The sequence below is a fragment of the Silene latifolia genome, chromosome 7 (genome assembly GCF_048544455.1).
Source record: "Silene latifolia isolate original U9 population chromosome 7, ASM4854445v1, whole genome shotgun sequence".
Classification (NCBI taxonomy): domain Eukaryota; kingdom Viridiplantae; phylum Streptophyta; class Magnoliopsida; order Caryophyllales; family Caryophyllaceae; genus Silene; species Silene latifolia.
Window position 1 is genome coordinate 101,552,333 of NC_133532.1, and position 15,970 is coordinate 101,568,302.

Consider the following 15,970-nt stretch of genomic DNA (forward strand, 5'->3'; position numbering starts at 1 on the left):
AAATGTAATACTGCGTTTAATATTCAATTTGGTGGGTGCCTTACATACTTTTGTATATGCGTTTCATAATTCGTTTGCGTTGGTTGGTAGAGAGGGTAAACTTCGGGACGAAGTTTCTTTTAAGGAGGGTAGACTGTAATACCCGGTATTTTAATATGATATTATATTAGGCCGAGTTACCAGCTGGGTCGTGTAGTGTATTTGTGACTCGGGTAATTATGTGACTCGGGTTTTAATGAATCTAACTAGGCTAGGCCCGTATCGTCTTAATAGCACCTATCCTATATGTATAACCCATCTAACCAAACTCTAATCTCCCTATCACCATATTCATTTTAACCATGAGAAAAGAGAGAAAAGTGAGAAGAGGGAGCCGTGTGTGAAGGGAGCCGCGTGAGGAATTGCGAGGCGATTTCTCAGCCTATTCTCATCCTATTTCGTAAGTAGACTATCCTATTACCTCTTTATTCAATTATTAGCATAATTATAGTAGTATTGGGATAATTTTCGTAACCCTAGAATTGGTTTGGGGGTTTTTGATTATAAATTGTATGAGATAAATGAATGGAATAGTTACAGCAATTTACAGATTCGTTGGTCTGTGTTATTTGAGTGTTTTACCTGTCTTAAAGCCGTGGGATGCAAAAAGTTAAAGAAGAGACTCATGTTTATTCCAAGCCTAGTTTATGCCAGTGAAAAACGGTAGCATTTCACCGTGTAGTTTTTCCTGAAGAAATTATTTGTGAACGTCTATCTAAAAAGTCCGCACATCAGTAGAGGCTGAAAGATTACTTCTAAAACATAATTTAGATATTGAATTGGTGCTGGGTCTTTTTCATATATTTAATTTAAAGAGTTTAGATGAGTTAGGCGTTGGTTTTACTTAAGAATCATTTGTCAAACTCGTTTTATGAATCAATACTTTTTATGCGATGGTTTCTGTCAGTTTTTGGAAATCAGTCTGAAAACCCTTGATAAGTTTGGAATTTGAGAAAAACACGTTAGATATAAATTGTAGCTAAGACTCATGGGGTTCCAATTCAATTGGCCTTGCATCAATTCGAAGTTTCTGGAATTAGTTATTCATTTTATACCGAGTACGCCATGAGCGGGAAAATCGGGAAAAGTCGTGTTTGTTCTTTAAATTGATATTCCTATTAAGTTATGATGAGTCTAGGTTATGTGCATGATTAATTGACTGAGTAGATGGTAATTATACATAATTATGTTATGTAGGTGATGGATAAGTGAAGGATCATAAGTGATTGCTTGTGTGTGCTTGGATTGCGAAAAGGTAGGGAAATACACTTGACTTATTATCGTTGATGTTGAATTGTGTTGACTTGTTTGTGTTTCGTATGACCAAACGTGAAAGTTGACTTGCTTCGTGGCTGTTGATTTATGTTATGATTCATATCTTTGGAAGGTGATTGATGAATTGATCGTATTGAGTATGTTATCACAACATTTGGTAACCAACATGATTTTATGATTGATCAGTTCAAAGATATATATATTGTGTTGCATTAATTTATTTTGAGCATTCATATGCATTGGAGATGGAGGATGTTGTGGTGATGTGGTGTGGTGAAGATGATGTTGTGATAAGGCCCGGGCGGGTTTCGCAGACTTGCCCTGGTGTCCTCAACGGTGGTCGCAGATCGGCTACGGTCGATATATAGTCTACCTGGGGATCGGTATGGTGGGTGTTCGGGTTATGAGATATGAGTTGAGATGGAGATGGAGGTGACGGAGGAGCATGCATATCATATTTTGTTGTTTCATTGTATTCCCTACTCAACCTCGTGGTTGACCTGTGTATTCGTGAACACCTGTGACGATCCAAATATTGGGAGGGGCTTGATGGGTTTATGAGATAGGTTGGGAGCTTGATGGGCGTGAGACACTGGATCAGAAGACTTAGTAGCTAGGTCATCATTTGGAAGAATTTCACTTTAATTTATGTTAGTTCCTTGTAATTTGATGTAAAAGAGGTTTTGTAATAATTAAGTTAAAGTAATTATATATTTTGCCTTGGAGTTTAATTTGTTATTCACTACCTCGGGAAACCGAGATGGTAACAGTCCGGTTTATTAGGGAATGTCTTGCTAAAGGCTCCTTCATAAATCGGGGTGTTACAGTATAGCATAACGGCATTATCATAAGAATACGACTCACTACAAGTAGTCATTTTTAATAAACCTTTCATACTTATAGCATAATAATAAATAATTCATTTCATAAATAAACATTCTGGTTAAATAAAATATAACAAGCGATAGTGAATAATTTACGTCATGTGAAATTTACAGAATAAAATGTGACCGACTTAAAGGACTCATTTGTGAGCCCCAAAAAGATTAAACAAGAGTGAGCCCAACAAAATAAATATGGTGAGCCCAAAAGCAAACTAAGTGAAGCCCAACGAATTAATCATGTGAGGTCCAACGATAAAAAGGAGTGACGTTAGAAGAGTTGAATTTTGGGATAAAAAGTAACAAAGATTAAGGGGGTGTTTGGTTGGGGGGTATGAAATGGATTGGAATGGATATCACCGATTCAAGTGTTTGGTTGACCACTTTTGGAATGGATTTAGAAACCCAAGGGTTTCTCAATCCACCTCAATCCCTTGGAATCTCATACTCTACTCCTCCCCCAAGTTTCTAAATCCAATCCCCCCTGGATACAAAACCTAAAATTAAGAAAGAAAAAAAAAACCCAAATTGTTGTTGTTCTACTCTACGTAAGTCTTCATCTTCTACTTTCATAATATTTTTTTTTTGCTTTTATAAAAAAATTGCTTGTGATTGTTCATAGGTATACATGATTCGTTGCAATAATACATGTGTCTATTGCTTTAAACAATATTTACGGGTTGTATGACGACTCGTATGACAATTGCCTTAAAAAAATTGTGTTGTTGTATAAGTAATATTGAAATATGCACATGATTGAATTATTTTCGCAGGATTGAATAGTAGAGTTCATTGTCTATGACCAGTTACATTCCGCCTGTTGATTGAATTACAATCCATTACAAAATTGAACCAAACAAGTGTTAAAAGGTATGGGGTTCTAACTCCATTCCACCCTGGATTCTCATCCCAATCCATTCCATTCCCACACTTTGAACCAAACAGCCCCTAAAAGTTTGGTTTGAAAGGGGATTTTTGAATTAGAAGAGAAGGGGTGGTGGTGGTGATAATCAACAGCCATTGATAATCAGTAGATGGGATATCCTCCTCCAGTCATAGCGTCCCGTCCGACCTCGCCATATCAGGTACGTCGATCGCGGGTCGAACTGATGGCTGCAAATCTGCACTGGTTGTTGAATTGGTGATTATGGCTGGGCGGTTGGAGGGTGATGGTGGTCCCCCCACTTAGTGATGCGTGATGACGCGAGCTCGACACTCCGGAACTGGGTTTGCGTGATAGAGGGCAGGAGGCCGTGGAGTTCTGGGTTGCAAGTTGGTGCTTGGTGGCGGGTGACTGGTGTACTGGATAGCCCACCAATAATGTTGTGGGTGGTGAGGTAGGAGGAGGGGTGATTACTGGTGAGAACATGTTTGTTGAATGATGAAGTTGTGATGAATGTCATAAACATAAATCAAGCCAAGTCATCCTATCCACTTCACACTTAACAACGATAATTAACAGAAGTAGACGGAAATAATGAGTAAGGCCACGCTTAATGGTTAGTAACTAAAGTTAGGGGTACCATAGAAATTCTGAAAAGTATAAGGGTACTATATAGAGAATGAAAAAATACAGGAATACTATATAGAAAAACCCTTTTTTTTTTAAGAAAGCCAATAACCAAAGTAGCCGAATCCACATTGTCAAACATGTAATGGACAGAGCAACCCATAGAAGTAACTGTTACTTGTATGTAGCCCACACAAATTCTGATAACAGCTGAAGCCCAGAAAGACGAACATATTTCCCACATTTATTTCTCTCTCTCTAATTCTCGCCCATTTAACACGCAGCTTAAAACATCAACAGTCTCCTCTGACCTCTCCCACACCTTTAGAATAGAGAGAGAAAGTAGAGAGAGAAAGCTTCAATCGCCATTAACCAATTCCAAATCATGTACCGATGCGCCGCTTCCCGTATTAGATCCCTCAAGGTTTTTATTTTCTTATTCTTTTTGTTTTTTTAATCTATTCTCTTGTTTTGCGTAACCCTAGTTTTAGCTCGCCTTTGTTTATCGTTCCGATTTTCAATGATTTATTCATGTTTTTTGATTTTGATTGTTTTATTGTCATTTTATGTGTATTGTTCCATCTGTTGGTTGCCTTTATGGATGGTTGATCTAAATTCCGTCATTCAATGTTGCTTTGTTAGATATCGAAAGTCGTTTTCTTTTGCGTTATTTTTCTGCTGTGGTTGTGAATCATTGACTCGTATCGTTCGTTGACGATGCGATAAATTGACATTCCATTGCAAGTTTTATGTCTTTCTTAAGTAAACAGTTTCGATGATATGTGGCGATTTCTCGTGTTTTTCAATGAGTGTTGTGCTTTACATTTGCCACATTTGATAGAATCCTCCACCTGGAAAATCACGTTTGTTGGATCAATGTATAGTTCGTGAGCGAGGAAGTGGTACGTGTTTCAAGTGGAAATGTTTGTTCTTAGTGCGACTCTTTATTCGATATGCCACTATCCATTCATATATGTGAAATTCCTCAATGAACAAGTTATATTATTAATTTACTATTGCTGGTTACTGAGATTCTGGTATTTAGTTGGAATCTGATGGAAAATGGTAGATTGCTTATTCTATTTACCTTTCATTTTACATTATAGCATATGGCAATTTTATCGGGAATGTTGGTTGATTGATTAGAATATTATTGGCAATATCTGAAATTTCTCTCTATTAATAACCTATTTTATCATCTATCTACGTCTTGTGAGTGGTTACACATGTCCGAAGTACAAACTTCAAGCATTGCTTATCAGTTATCACATATGAGAATTCCATTCGGATTGGTGGTAGCTAACTTAAAATATCATTGTTATTTAAGATTGTAGTGTGAGTTGGAGTCGATTGAAAAATGGCTATAACTAGAGCAAGTAAAGCTAGTAAATGGCTATATCTCAAAAAAGATGTTTTATAGTTATCTGACCTTTGCTGTTGTTGATGATACTCTGTTCAGAATTTTGGAATCAGCCATTGTGGCGAATGCCGTTTTTGCTAGCAATTGTCTAGTCTATTCAAGGCTACCTATATGATATGTATCCGTAGTGTCATAATATCCAATTTGCCATACACTCTTGAGAAAGCGTGATATATATTAATTTACGCAAGTGCTATTGTACAATTTGCTCTTAATGGATTCACGACTCGCTGAGGGTTGCTTTAATCTAGTACAATTTGCTCTTGTGTGGTTATGCTCTACTGTTTATTAAGAAAACCCATTTTTTTATGTGTCGTTGCAATCAGTTTCTTCATGCCTTGTGATTCATTGATGAGCAAGGCTATGTAGTGTGTGTAACTGTACGTTGCTAGGCTTTCGGCTTCACTTGTCAATTTACTCAAGATGGTTATTATTTGTGCTTTTGTTTATTGTTTTTTCTTCAATTTAACTTTAGAAAATCTTAATATAATGTATCAATTTCCCTTGGTGTACTCTACTTTTTTATTTCTCATCGACATTATAAATTAACATTTATGTTATGAGAAGTTTTATAATGTTGAATTGAATTTAGGGTCGTGAAAGCTGCAAGCATCTAGCAAGGTATGCCAGCACAACTGCTGTAGCCTCAAAAACCTCTTCATCTGGGTTGTTCAGCTGGATCCTGGGAGGAAAGTCAAGCTCTCTCCCTCCTCTTGATTTCCCGCTGGAGGGAGTGACTGTTCCTCCACCTCTGCCAGATTATGTTGAACCTGCAAAAACTCAGATTACTACTCTTTCAAATGGAGTCAAAGTGGCTTCAGAAGCATCGCCGGTAAGATTCTCACTTAAAAAATTTTGGGTGATTTTCAACAAGAATAACAAAGTCTTCCACCTCTTATGATTACAAAATCGGATTGATTATCATGTAACAATTTTTTTTGGGACTCTTTAATGCAGAACCCTGCTGCTTCCATTGGTTTGTATATCAATTGTGGATCTATATATGAAACACCACAATCATTTGGTGCGACTCACCTTTTGGAGCGTATGGCATTTAAATCGACCACAAATCGAACACACCTCCGGTTAGTGCGTGAAGTGGAGGCCATAGGAGGCAATGTTACAGCCTCAGCTTCTCGGGAGCAGATGGGCTATACTTTTGATGCCTTGAAGACTTACGTCCCTGAAATGGTTGAGCTTCTTGTAGACTCAGTGAGAAATCCTGCATTCTTGGACTGGGAAGTCAATGAAACGGTAGCTTACCCTCTATGCGTCTTTTACATTTTATCTTTTGCATTGTTGCTTTACATGCTTGAAGGTTCCTGTTCTAAATTTTTGCGACATTCATGCAGATTCAAAAGCTCAAGGGTGAATTAGCTGAGGCTTCCAAAAATCCTCAGTCATTGCTTATAGAAGCTGTTCACTCTGCTGGTTATTCAGGCGCTCTTGGACATTCTCTTATGGCTCAGGAAGCTATGCTAGGTAGATTGAACAGCTCTGTTTTAGAGGAGTTTGTTATGGTAAGTTATATTTATGATTACATTTTGAGCTCTTTTAGTCTGAATTGGCTCTGCTTTTAAATTCTCTCTGCCCATCACATATTCTCATATAACAAAAGATTATATATTTTTGGATCTCAGGAGAATTACACTGGTCCTCGTATGGTACTTGCTGCTTCTGGGGTCGAACATGAAGAGCTATTGTCTATTGCTGAGCCACTTCTGTCGGATCTTTCTAGTGCACGGCCTCCTGAGGAGCCTGCATCTATGTATATTGGAGGTGATTTCCGCTGTCAATCAGGTTCAGGGGTATGTAACTCTACCTTCCTTGTAAATGTCCCTGTCTCTTCTCTGTACAAAGTTGACTGTTGCTCTTAACTGACTTGCATGCATGGTCAGGTAACACATTTTGCACTTGCTTTTGAACTTCCTGGTGGCTGGAGGAAGGATAAAGAGTCCATGACTTTAACAGTTCTTCAGGTATAACAATTGGCTAATTTGGTTTTTATTTCTTCGTTTATGACTTTTGATATTGTGTTTTTGACATTGTGTTTAGTTAAGCGTTCACCTCTTCTTGCAAATCTGATAGTGTTGTGATAGAATGACTAAAATTTTTGTTCGTTCCACTTCCTCATATATCTGCACCTTCTCTGTCTTCCTCTGTATCGCATGATGGGAACTAATTTTAAGCACTTTTCGATTTTCTCTAGATGCTTATGGGTGGCGGTGGATCTTTCTCAGCCGGTGGTCCTGGAAAAGGAATGTATTCTAGATTATGTGAGTGATTTTGAGTTAATATGTTTTTTAATACTAGTATTTCATTCATAAGTGTTAGAAATGTGTTTCTGTTATGTTACTCCGACACTTCACTTAGATGTCGTGTCGCGTATCCGACACGTATCATGTCCGACACAACACTACACTTGGACATTTCACTTTAGACCACAAAATTGAAAATAGAAAATTTCACACAAAATAGCTTGTATCCAACACTCGACACGTGTCAGACGATACCGTGTCGGAGAGTCGGAGTAACAGTTTCTGCACTACATTTTTCCTTGATCATTTGTTCAGATTTTCTTGTGATGTCATTATTATCCTGAAGTCTTTGGTGCATTGTTAGGTGAGTGTTAGGGGAATGGTGACAGGGTGTATATGTATTAGTTGGTTTGTCATATTGGGTTTATTTCCCTTACGAGTTGCATGATCAATCTCATTATGCAGCTCTCTGAATTTGTTTCTATTGACAATTGGGTTAGTGGTTTCCATAAAATTATATTGCTTGATAATTATCTTCTTTAGTTCTACAAATAGATCTATATAAACTTATAAAGTATACCTTAATAAAGGCCGGATTGTATTAAAAGTGGTAAATATGTATCCATTGTAGGTGTTTGACCGTTTTCTTTTTGTATGGCCAGATTTAAATGTCCTGAACCAAAATCCAAACATTCAGGCATTCTCTGCGTTTAGTAGCATCTACAATAATACAGGCCTATTTGGAATTCAAGCTACAACAGTAAGCAACTGCAATTCTTGAATATGCATCCTGTCTTTTGCTCTCAACCATTGTATTAAAATGTTCTCAGTACATTTTATGTAACCTCTGTTACATATTAAGATTTCATTCCACCGTTGTGTTATTTCTTGTTACATAGCACCTATGTAAAAATGTTGATGTTTTAGCTCTATTGCTCTTATTTTTCCTGTATTTCCGCATCTTACAATGCTATATGTGCTACTGAGCTACTCCCTTCTAGTCTATTTAATATTCTTTGTTTTGAGGGGGAAATTAAGGAAGAGGGCGAATTTATCTATCTACCCTCGTATTATCCAACCTTCCATGCCTCTTAACTAACCTCACCTATTGACTTCGCCACAAACACCAATGAAACGAAACCCCAACAACTATCAACCAATCCGTAGGTAAAACCAACCTGCCAGAACCTAGTCTTAACCATCTCCTTAAAATAGTGTGCCTAAGGCGTGCCTTGGATTAGGCACTAGCTAAAACGTCTTTGTGCGTATTAGGTGCACCTTTTAGACAAGGCTTAGCTAATGAAGCTCATTACAACACACTTTCTAGATACTTTATTTCTAGACCTTTAATCTTCCCTTTATTTGCCGCATTATTCCTTTCACTTCCTTACATGTTACCCAACTTTAAAACTTTTACATATTGTATAGCTGCCCAAAATTTTATTTGGATATACATTTTGTTGCCGAAAGTTAGCGCATTTTGCATTCAAAAGGCGCGCGCCTCACCGCTTTGGCTCTTAATTTGATGCACCGTGCGCCTCTTTAAACTAAGACCACCACCAAGCCGACATACAATCCAACCCCAAACACCACAAATTCACCGTAACCTAGACCAAACCAACAACAAACCACCAATTCAACCCCACAGTCTACTTCCGAGAAGTGATTGCTCGACGCCAGATCAAAGGAGGGAAAAGTTAGAAGTGATGGTGTGAGGTCGGAATACTCTATTGTGGTCGTCGTGGCGGTGCGATGAGGTGTGCCATCGTGGGCTTCTCAGATCTGGGATGTGAGCAGCGGTTGTTCAAGGGAGCGTGGTTGTGCAGGTTGGGTACACAGGTAGCATGCGAGGGTGGTAGTGGTTAAGGTTGATGGTGGCATGGTGATGGTGGATGGTTGGCAGGGAGGAAAAGGTATTGTGATATGCAGGGTTGGGGTGGTTGTTAAGGAGGAGACTGTGATTAGGTGGGGGTAGTTTTGTCCAATCATTCAACATTGTATGTGCAAATAAGGAAATAGACAAGAAATGATGACTCAGCCCAATAAGGAATTAGATAGATTAAATAGACTTGGAAGGAGTATTTGGAAAGAAAACACAGGAAATCAACCCAAATTTCATACGGTAAGAGGGGATATATTTGGTTAATGTGTGTGAAATTTGGGCTGCATAGGAAGGACTCTACCATTATCGCATCTGTAACCGGACGACATGTTATCTTGTTCTCAAATTGAGTTGATGAATCTGAAATTTTGTGGATAATTATTGCAATCTCTTCGTATTTGTGTTGTTTGGAGTTTGGAATTCACGGTTATAGACATGTCGGCTCTTGGAAGTTAAATATGAATCTGTCATAAACTCTCTTTAATGTGAATATTTGAGGATTCTATGGTATTGCTCAGCCGTCCTGGCTCCTTGGAATAGATTTTTGATATTTTGTGAAAGTTCTCCACCTTATCAACTTCTTCTCGATTTCTTGATGGTGTCATGGTATCTTACAGTTACGGAAAAAACGACTTCTGCATGCAATCATCACCCTTCCTTTAGTCATGGAGTCACTGCAACCATGATATGCGAGTTCATCTTTGCCTACTAACCATTTGAAGTCAATCGTGAACTATTTTGGATTGTTCATCTGCGCCCACCTAGGCCACTTATTTTCATTACGGGCACAGAACCTGATTCTTGATTAGTTTTTAATGCGTGGCGGTGATTGTTGAGATTGGTAACCCTTGAAGTTAAAAATGTGATCGGTCTTCGGTGCAATTATCACTTTTTTGGTGAGGTTGTTTGAGCATGGACTGAAAGAGGCATGCACTAGTGTCATAAGGTTCTGATTATATTCTAAGCAACTTGTTAAGGGCTGATATCGGTATGTGTCGGAAGAAGTGGTCACCTTGAATTTATGGGATTGGTGCTGAAGTGATCGAGTAGACAAGAATCCTTTTTAACCGTCTTTTGCCTCCAAGTCCTTTATGCCGGGAAAGAAAACACTACTTATTAGGCATTATTCGGAATCATATACTTAAAGTGGCTGTTTATTAGTTCACTTATTAGTTCGAGGACTTGTCTATTTGTTTGTCTTACAGTTGTGTGGATACATAAGACGCAATGATTTCTCCCTTGCTGCTTCTCAAGTTTTCGTTCCCTCGGGGGTTCCAAGTGTTGGAAAGTAATCTTGCATCTAGTGTGATTCACCAATATTGCAGACTTTTATAAAATTCGACCGCTTATGCGTGGTGTAGGTTTATGGTTAGTTGGTTAGATGAGTTCAGCATACATACTTATCGCTAGTTGATATTTGATACAAATAAGTTTTTTTTTTTCTTTTTTGTTTGTAACTTATATTATTAGGGTGGTATAGAGAAATAATTATCATAGTGAAATGTCTTTTACTCCATCCCACTATAATCTCCTCATTTCCTTTTCGAGTGTCCCAAATCTATTCTTCCTAGTTCCTTTTAAGTGTTGATTTATCAAACCTTCCTTCTCTTTACTTTGCCACATCTCTTTAGTTTTCATTATTTACTATAAATAATGGTTGTGTAAAAGACAGTTTTGAAGATAAAATGGAGATAGGAATAGTTATGTTAAGGAAGACATATTAGCTCTGCTATTTATGTCAGTTTAAATTTCATAACATACTAGGAGAATGGTTTTGTGTAGCCTTGCAAGTAAAATTCATACTTCCGATTGGTTTTGGCTAAGTAATTCATTTAATTTTTTTTGTTTCTATTTTTTGGTTCTAGACTACCGATTTTGTATCAAATGCCATTGAGATTGCTGCTGGAGAACTCATTGCAGTTGCTACACCTGGACAAGGTCAGGATTTTTTTTTTTGGAGTTGCTGCATTTCTTTGTTTCAGAATCCAATCTGTAATCATATCCTACATATCCTGCTTGTTTCCCTGCAGTTAGTCAGGTACAGCTGGATCGTGCTAAATCCGCCACAAAGTCAGCAATTTTAATGAATTTGGAATCAAGAGTATGTTCACTCCAGTGTATTATAATTTTTTTTGGCGGTTTTGCTTTATTATCTTACAACTGACATATGTTGCAGATGATCGCGTCTGAGGACATTGGTCGTCAGATTTTGACGTATGGGGAGAGGTAACACCATGACCTTTCATAGTGCTCTGAATTTCCTTCTGTTCTATTTTTATTTCACTGGCTAATGATTTTTGACACATGTTCATGCTTTTTTCTTTAGTTTTTTTTAGAAGTCTTATTTGCTTTAATACTATTCTATGCATGTTTAATTTCAGCCAAATAATGGCCGTTGATTGTTTTTTTTTTGATTATTTTTCATAGATTTGTCCCTTCATTACTTATCTGTTATGTAAGGGTAATAAAGGAGTGCAATTTTTCGAAGTTCATGTTTTCCTTGGGACAGAGTGTCTAAAAAGTTACCCAAATAGGAATAAAGCAAAAATTGAACTATTGTTAGACAGCCGGAAAAGGAAAATATGAGGCATATTATGAGACACTGGGACTATTGATACTCTTGCCTGTATGGGTGTTTTGCTTGCTGAGCAAAACCTGGAAGGCTAAATTCACCCAGGTTCAGTCATGGCCACAGGGGTTGCTGACTTGCTGTTGTGTCATAATCTTGTTAGATGTGGCCACTATTTCTACTAAATGCATTTTCAGCTATAATATAATATAATAAAAAGATTGATACATACTACTCCCTCCAATCCAATGCATTGGAAAAATTGACTGTTGAGTGGTCGTCTTCGAGGCTCTTTCCAATTTTCTTGGTAACTGTCTTACCTAATCTCTCTACTGGCTCCACCCCAAATTGCTTCCACTATCTCGTTTATGTGATCATGCAAATCTTTGTGCAAAAGCTCCTTTACCCAAACAATCAATTCGTTACTCGCTCCGTGATTACATAATTTTACCTTTTCTTTGTGATACGTATTTGGTGAGGGTTTACCAAGTAACAATATTTGAACATTGGTCATTGATGTTAGAGTGTGTTATATCTTTAAAGTGAGGAAGTTCTCTCTCTTTGATCGATGGATTTGGGTCTCAATTGATCGATGGATTTAGGGATTTTGATAGGAATTTGGGGATTTAAGGATTCATGTGATTTGGGAGTAATTTGACGATTATTACAAATGATCGAATGATTTTGGGAGTAAGGCGTAACGCAGGGAGAGGGTAATCTTTGATCGATGGATTTGGGTCTCAGTTTATTCTTTTATCTTCCCCGAGACAAAAGAGTCCCAGCACACACTTGACCTTTGACCTTTGAACTTCACCCTTTAGATATATATGCGCTTTCCACAAAAGTTATCTTATAAGATGTATTAAATGTTACCTGTCAATCCTATAGGTGTTAAATGTTACCTGTCAATAATACATGAAAGTTTGGGTGTTATTTGTAAAAATGCGAATACATGAAAGTTTGGGTGTTATTTGTAAAAATGCAAATGCATGGTGGTAATTTGTAACAATACCCAAATACGTGGTGGTTATTTGTAATTTTTCCTTGAATTTATTTTCAATGTTAAATAGCTGATTTCACAGCAGTTGTGATTTTATTATTGAGAAGCATAAGATAATTCACTTTTTTCTGACAGTATAGGTAGTATATTCCTTTATTATTTTCTTAAATTTTTTTTATATGTTTGTAAAGGGAGCCACAACACAATTCTGATGAAGACGGGTGTGAAACTCATGTAATGAGTTTGACTACTCAATGACTATACTAGCTGACATTTGCGAAAAGTAACACTTGTTATTTTGAACATTTTACTTCTATTAAAAGTTGAGATTAAACCAGAATGGGTATTAAACGTTCGATATGTCAGAATAGCTTTATTTAAAAGTATGTGCATTGCGATCTTTCACCTTTGTAGGTACAAGTGAACTGATACTTACGACTCAATTGATCCCTGATTATAAAACTTGTTTCAATGTCACAGGAAGCCTGTCGAACATTTCTTAAAAAGCATAGATGAAGTCACAGTGAACGATATTGCATCAGTTGCAGGAAAGCTTTTGTCATCTCCTCTCACAATGGCCTCACATGGCGATGGTAAATAGATCGTATTATTGTTTAGTTGCATGCATTTTTTTTTGTCATATGATACACGAGAGCACTGACTACTTTTATAATGGTATTTGCAGTTCTGTATGTTCCAAGCTATGATGCTGTTAGCCGTTTATTCCACTCAGAGTGAAATCCGACATTTTAACCTTTTTGCCATCTTCCTCTTTTACGGGATTTCGACTTTCGAGAATCTTATAAGCAACCCCAAGTATTGTACTTCAGCAGTCGATGGTTGATTGCTGAAACTCGGAATAATCTTAATTATACAAATTCTTTACCTTATTGGTTTTCCCAGCTGTGCTTGATTATAGCAGCAAATAATGTACCGAATAATACAAAGATTTACATTTTTGGTTAGGTTTTCTTTATGCTAGGACATATACGGAAATTGTGTATCCTGTGACTTGGAAGGTTGCATCTATGTTTAGCCCATTTTGGTTGTTGATGCCTTGAACCTTTGATGGAATGTGCAAAAAATGCGTGTTGCACATCATTGTCATTTGTGAATCAATAATTTGCCTGTAACTCTAGTTTTGTCAATGTTCACTTCCTCGTCTATTGAGGAGGAGTTCTGCATTCAATAATTGAGCACTTTGTCATGCGAAAATGGAAACTACAATAATGGTTGTGAAAAAGAACTATAAACTAGAGAGATCACAGGATGTGGGAATGGTTTTCTCGACTAAACTAGCTACTTCTAGATCATTATTTAGACTAGTTAATTTGAAGTGGCAACAGTTTCTTAGCTGGAAATCAAAAATTGAATCGTTGCTTCTCTTGGCTCTCGATAAAACCCTTAGCAGGCATTAATCTAAATTGGTTTTATGATCAAGAAATATATTTAGCGGTTAGCCCCTACATTTAGTTTCCTTTGTTTCGGTGTTGTTCTAGTCTCTAGTTTGGTTGGAACACCTTTTTGTTTTACAGGTGCTTTAGACATGAGCAGCTTGTTGATGCTTCATCGTGCTATTCTTCAACGTACTTGCTAATAACTCTTTAACAATTTGTAGAATAAAAACACGACTTTCATTAAATAGAATTGAAACAACGGTCTTATCAAAAGTTGTATGAAGACAGTGATAAGAGCATGTATCAATTCATCATATATGGATTTGAGAACCTTTATAGTACAGTACTTGTTTAAGTTTGTCATTAAAAGTTGTATGGATATAGCCATAAGATTTTAGTTTCCCATATCCTATGTATTATCAAGATAGTGAAGGTAAAGAATACTTGAACAATGAACAAATTAGTGACCACACGAAATATAGAGGACCATCGTATACACACACAATTGAGTATCTTAATTGGTCTATGTTACAACATTGGCTAGACTAGCTAGAATCATAGGATCACACGATTCGAACGATCTAATCATCTAAAGTAAAGTAGAATTCCGTCCTGATAACCTTGAAGTGTTGATTTTACTTACAATTAAAACAAAAAATAAATTATTATTCCTAGAATTTAGAAAATATATTGACAAAATTTCGCTTTTTTATCAGATCGTTATATACATATGAGTTGCAACCAACTCAATTACTAACCCAACTAAATTTGTTATATGTGCAACAATATCATATCGACTTTGTTGATAATTATACGTTAACTCGAACTAGTAGTGATATTATTGTGATAACGAGTCGACCTGAGCGGGAGCCTAGAGTTTCTTGACTCGAGCTCGAAAAGCTTGAATGCATGCTCGGCTCAAGCTTGAGCTTGAGAATCATGGACCTTAGCTCGCGTTCGACATCAGAGGTATGGCTCGAGCTCGGCTCTTGGTGAAACGAGCTAGTTAAAATGCTTATAGCAGGGTTTAAACTCTGGTAATTTGTTTTGAATATATAAGAAGTTAAAACAAACTTTACCACTTTAAGATGTAGATAATTTAGTTGTTAAATGCTGAATCGAGTTCTTAAGACCCCATTTTACTAAACATAAATATTCAAAAGTTTTTTTTTTTTTCTTAGATTCTTTATTTTCATGAATTAAATGTAAAATATATTCATTTAAAAATTTGTAAAAAAGCAAAATTATAATATTAAAAAATATATCGAGCTCTTCGCAAGTTTTTTGAGCCGAATTTGGCCTTGCTCGAGTCAAGCTCAGACACGACGAGTTTTGACAGAGGCAATCCCTAATTGCTCATAAAATGTCTCGTCTCATTACCACTCGTACATCGAACATAGCAGCTAAGGCTGAAGGATGCGTGTTATCCTAAACCAGTACAAGGACATACGGCAACTTCGTGTTAAGTTTCTCATTTGTTCACAAAGAAAGAGCCAAGGGCAAGGACGGAGGTTTAACCACAGAGATCTTCACATTTTCTTGTTTTCCAAAAAAGGTTCCATATTTATACATCAGAATATGACGTTAGCACTTTAGCGTTTGAGAACAATATCTTTCTCGGGAGTCGGGACAACCATTATCTAAAGGTCCCAATTTCAATTGCTGTTGCACTCTTGCTTAGATTCTCCTTTAGTACTCCCTCTATTCCTTGAACTTGGAAATATTTTTACCGTGTACAC

The 15,970-nt window shown here is 37.0% G+C and overlaps 1 protein-coding gene across 1 annotated transcript; it reads left to right on the forward strand.

Annotated features, from left to right (window-relative positions):
- Nucleotides 1–3,827: 3,827 nt before the first annotated feature.
- LOC141592416 (mitochondrial-processing peptidase subunit alpha-like) lies at nt 3,828–13,887 on the forward strand. Its single transcript, XM_074413080.1, has 13 exons — nt 3,828–4,129; nt 5,718–5,957; nt 6,083–6,379; nt 6,478–6,645; nt 6,766–6,933; nt 7,024–7,104; nt 7,335–7,401; nt 8,046–8,143; nt 11,131–11,203; nt 11,296–11,366; nt 11,442–11,491; nt 13,315–13,427; nt 13,520–13,887. Exons 1-13 carry the CDS (start codon nt 4,091–4,093, stop codon nt 13,570–13,572), a joined length of 1,518 nt encoding a protein of 505 aa, XP_074269181.1. The 5' UTR covers nt 3,828–4,090; the 3' UTR covers nt 13,573–13,887.
- Nucleotides 13,888–15,970: the final 2,083 nt, after the last annotated feature.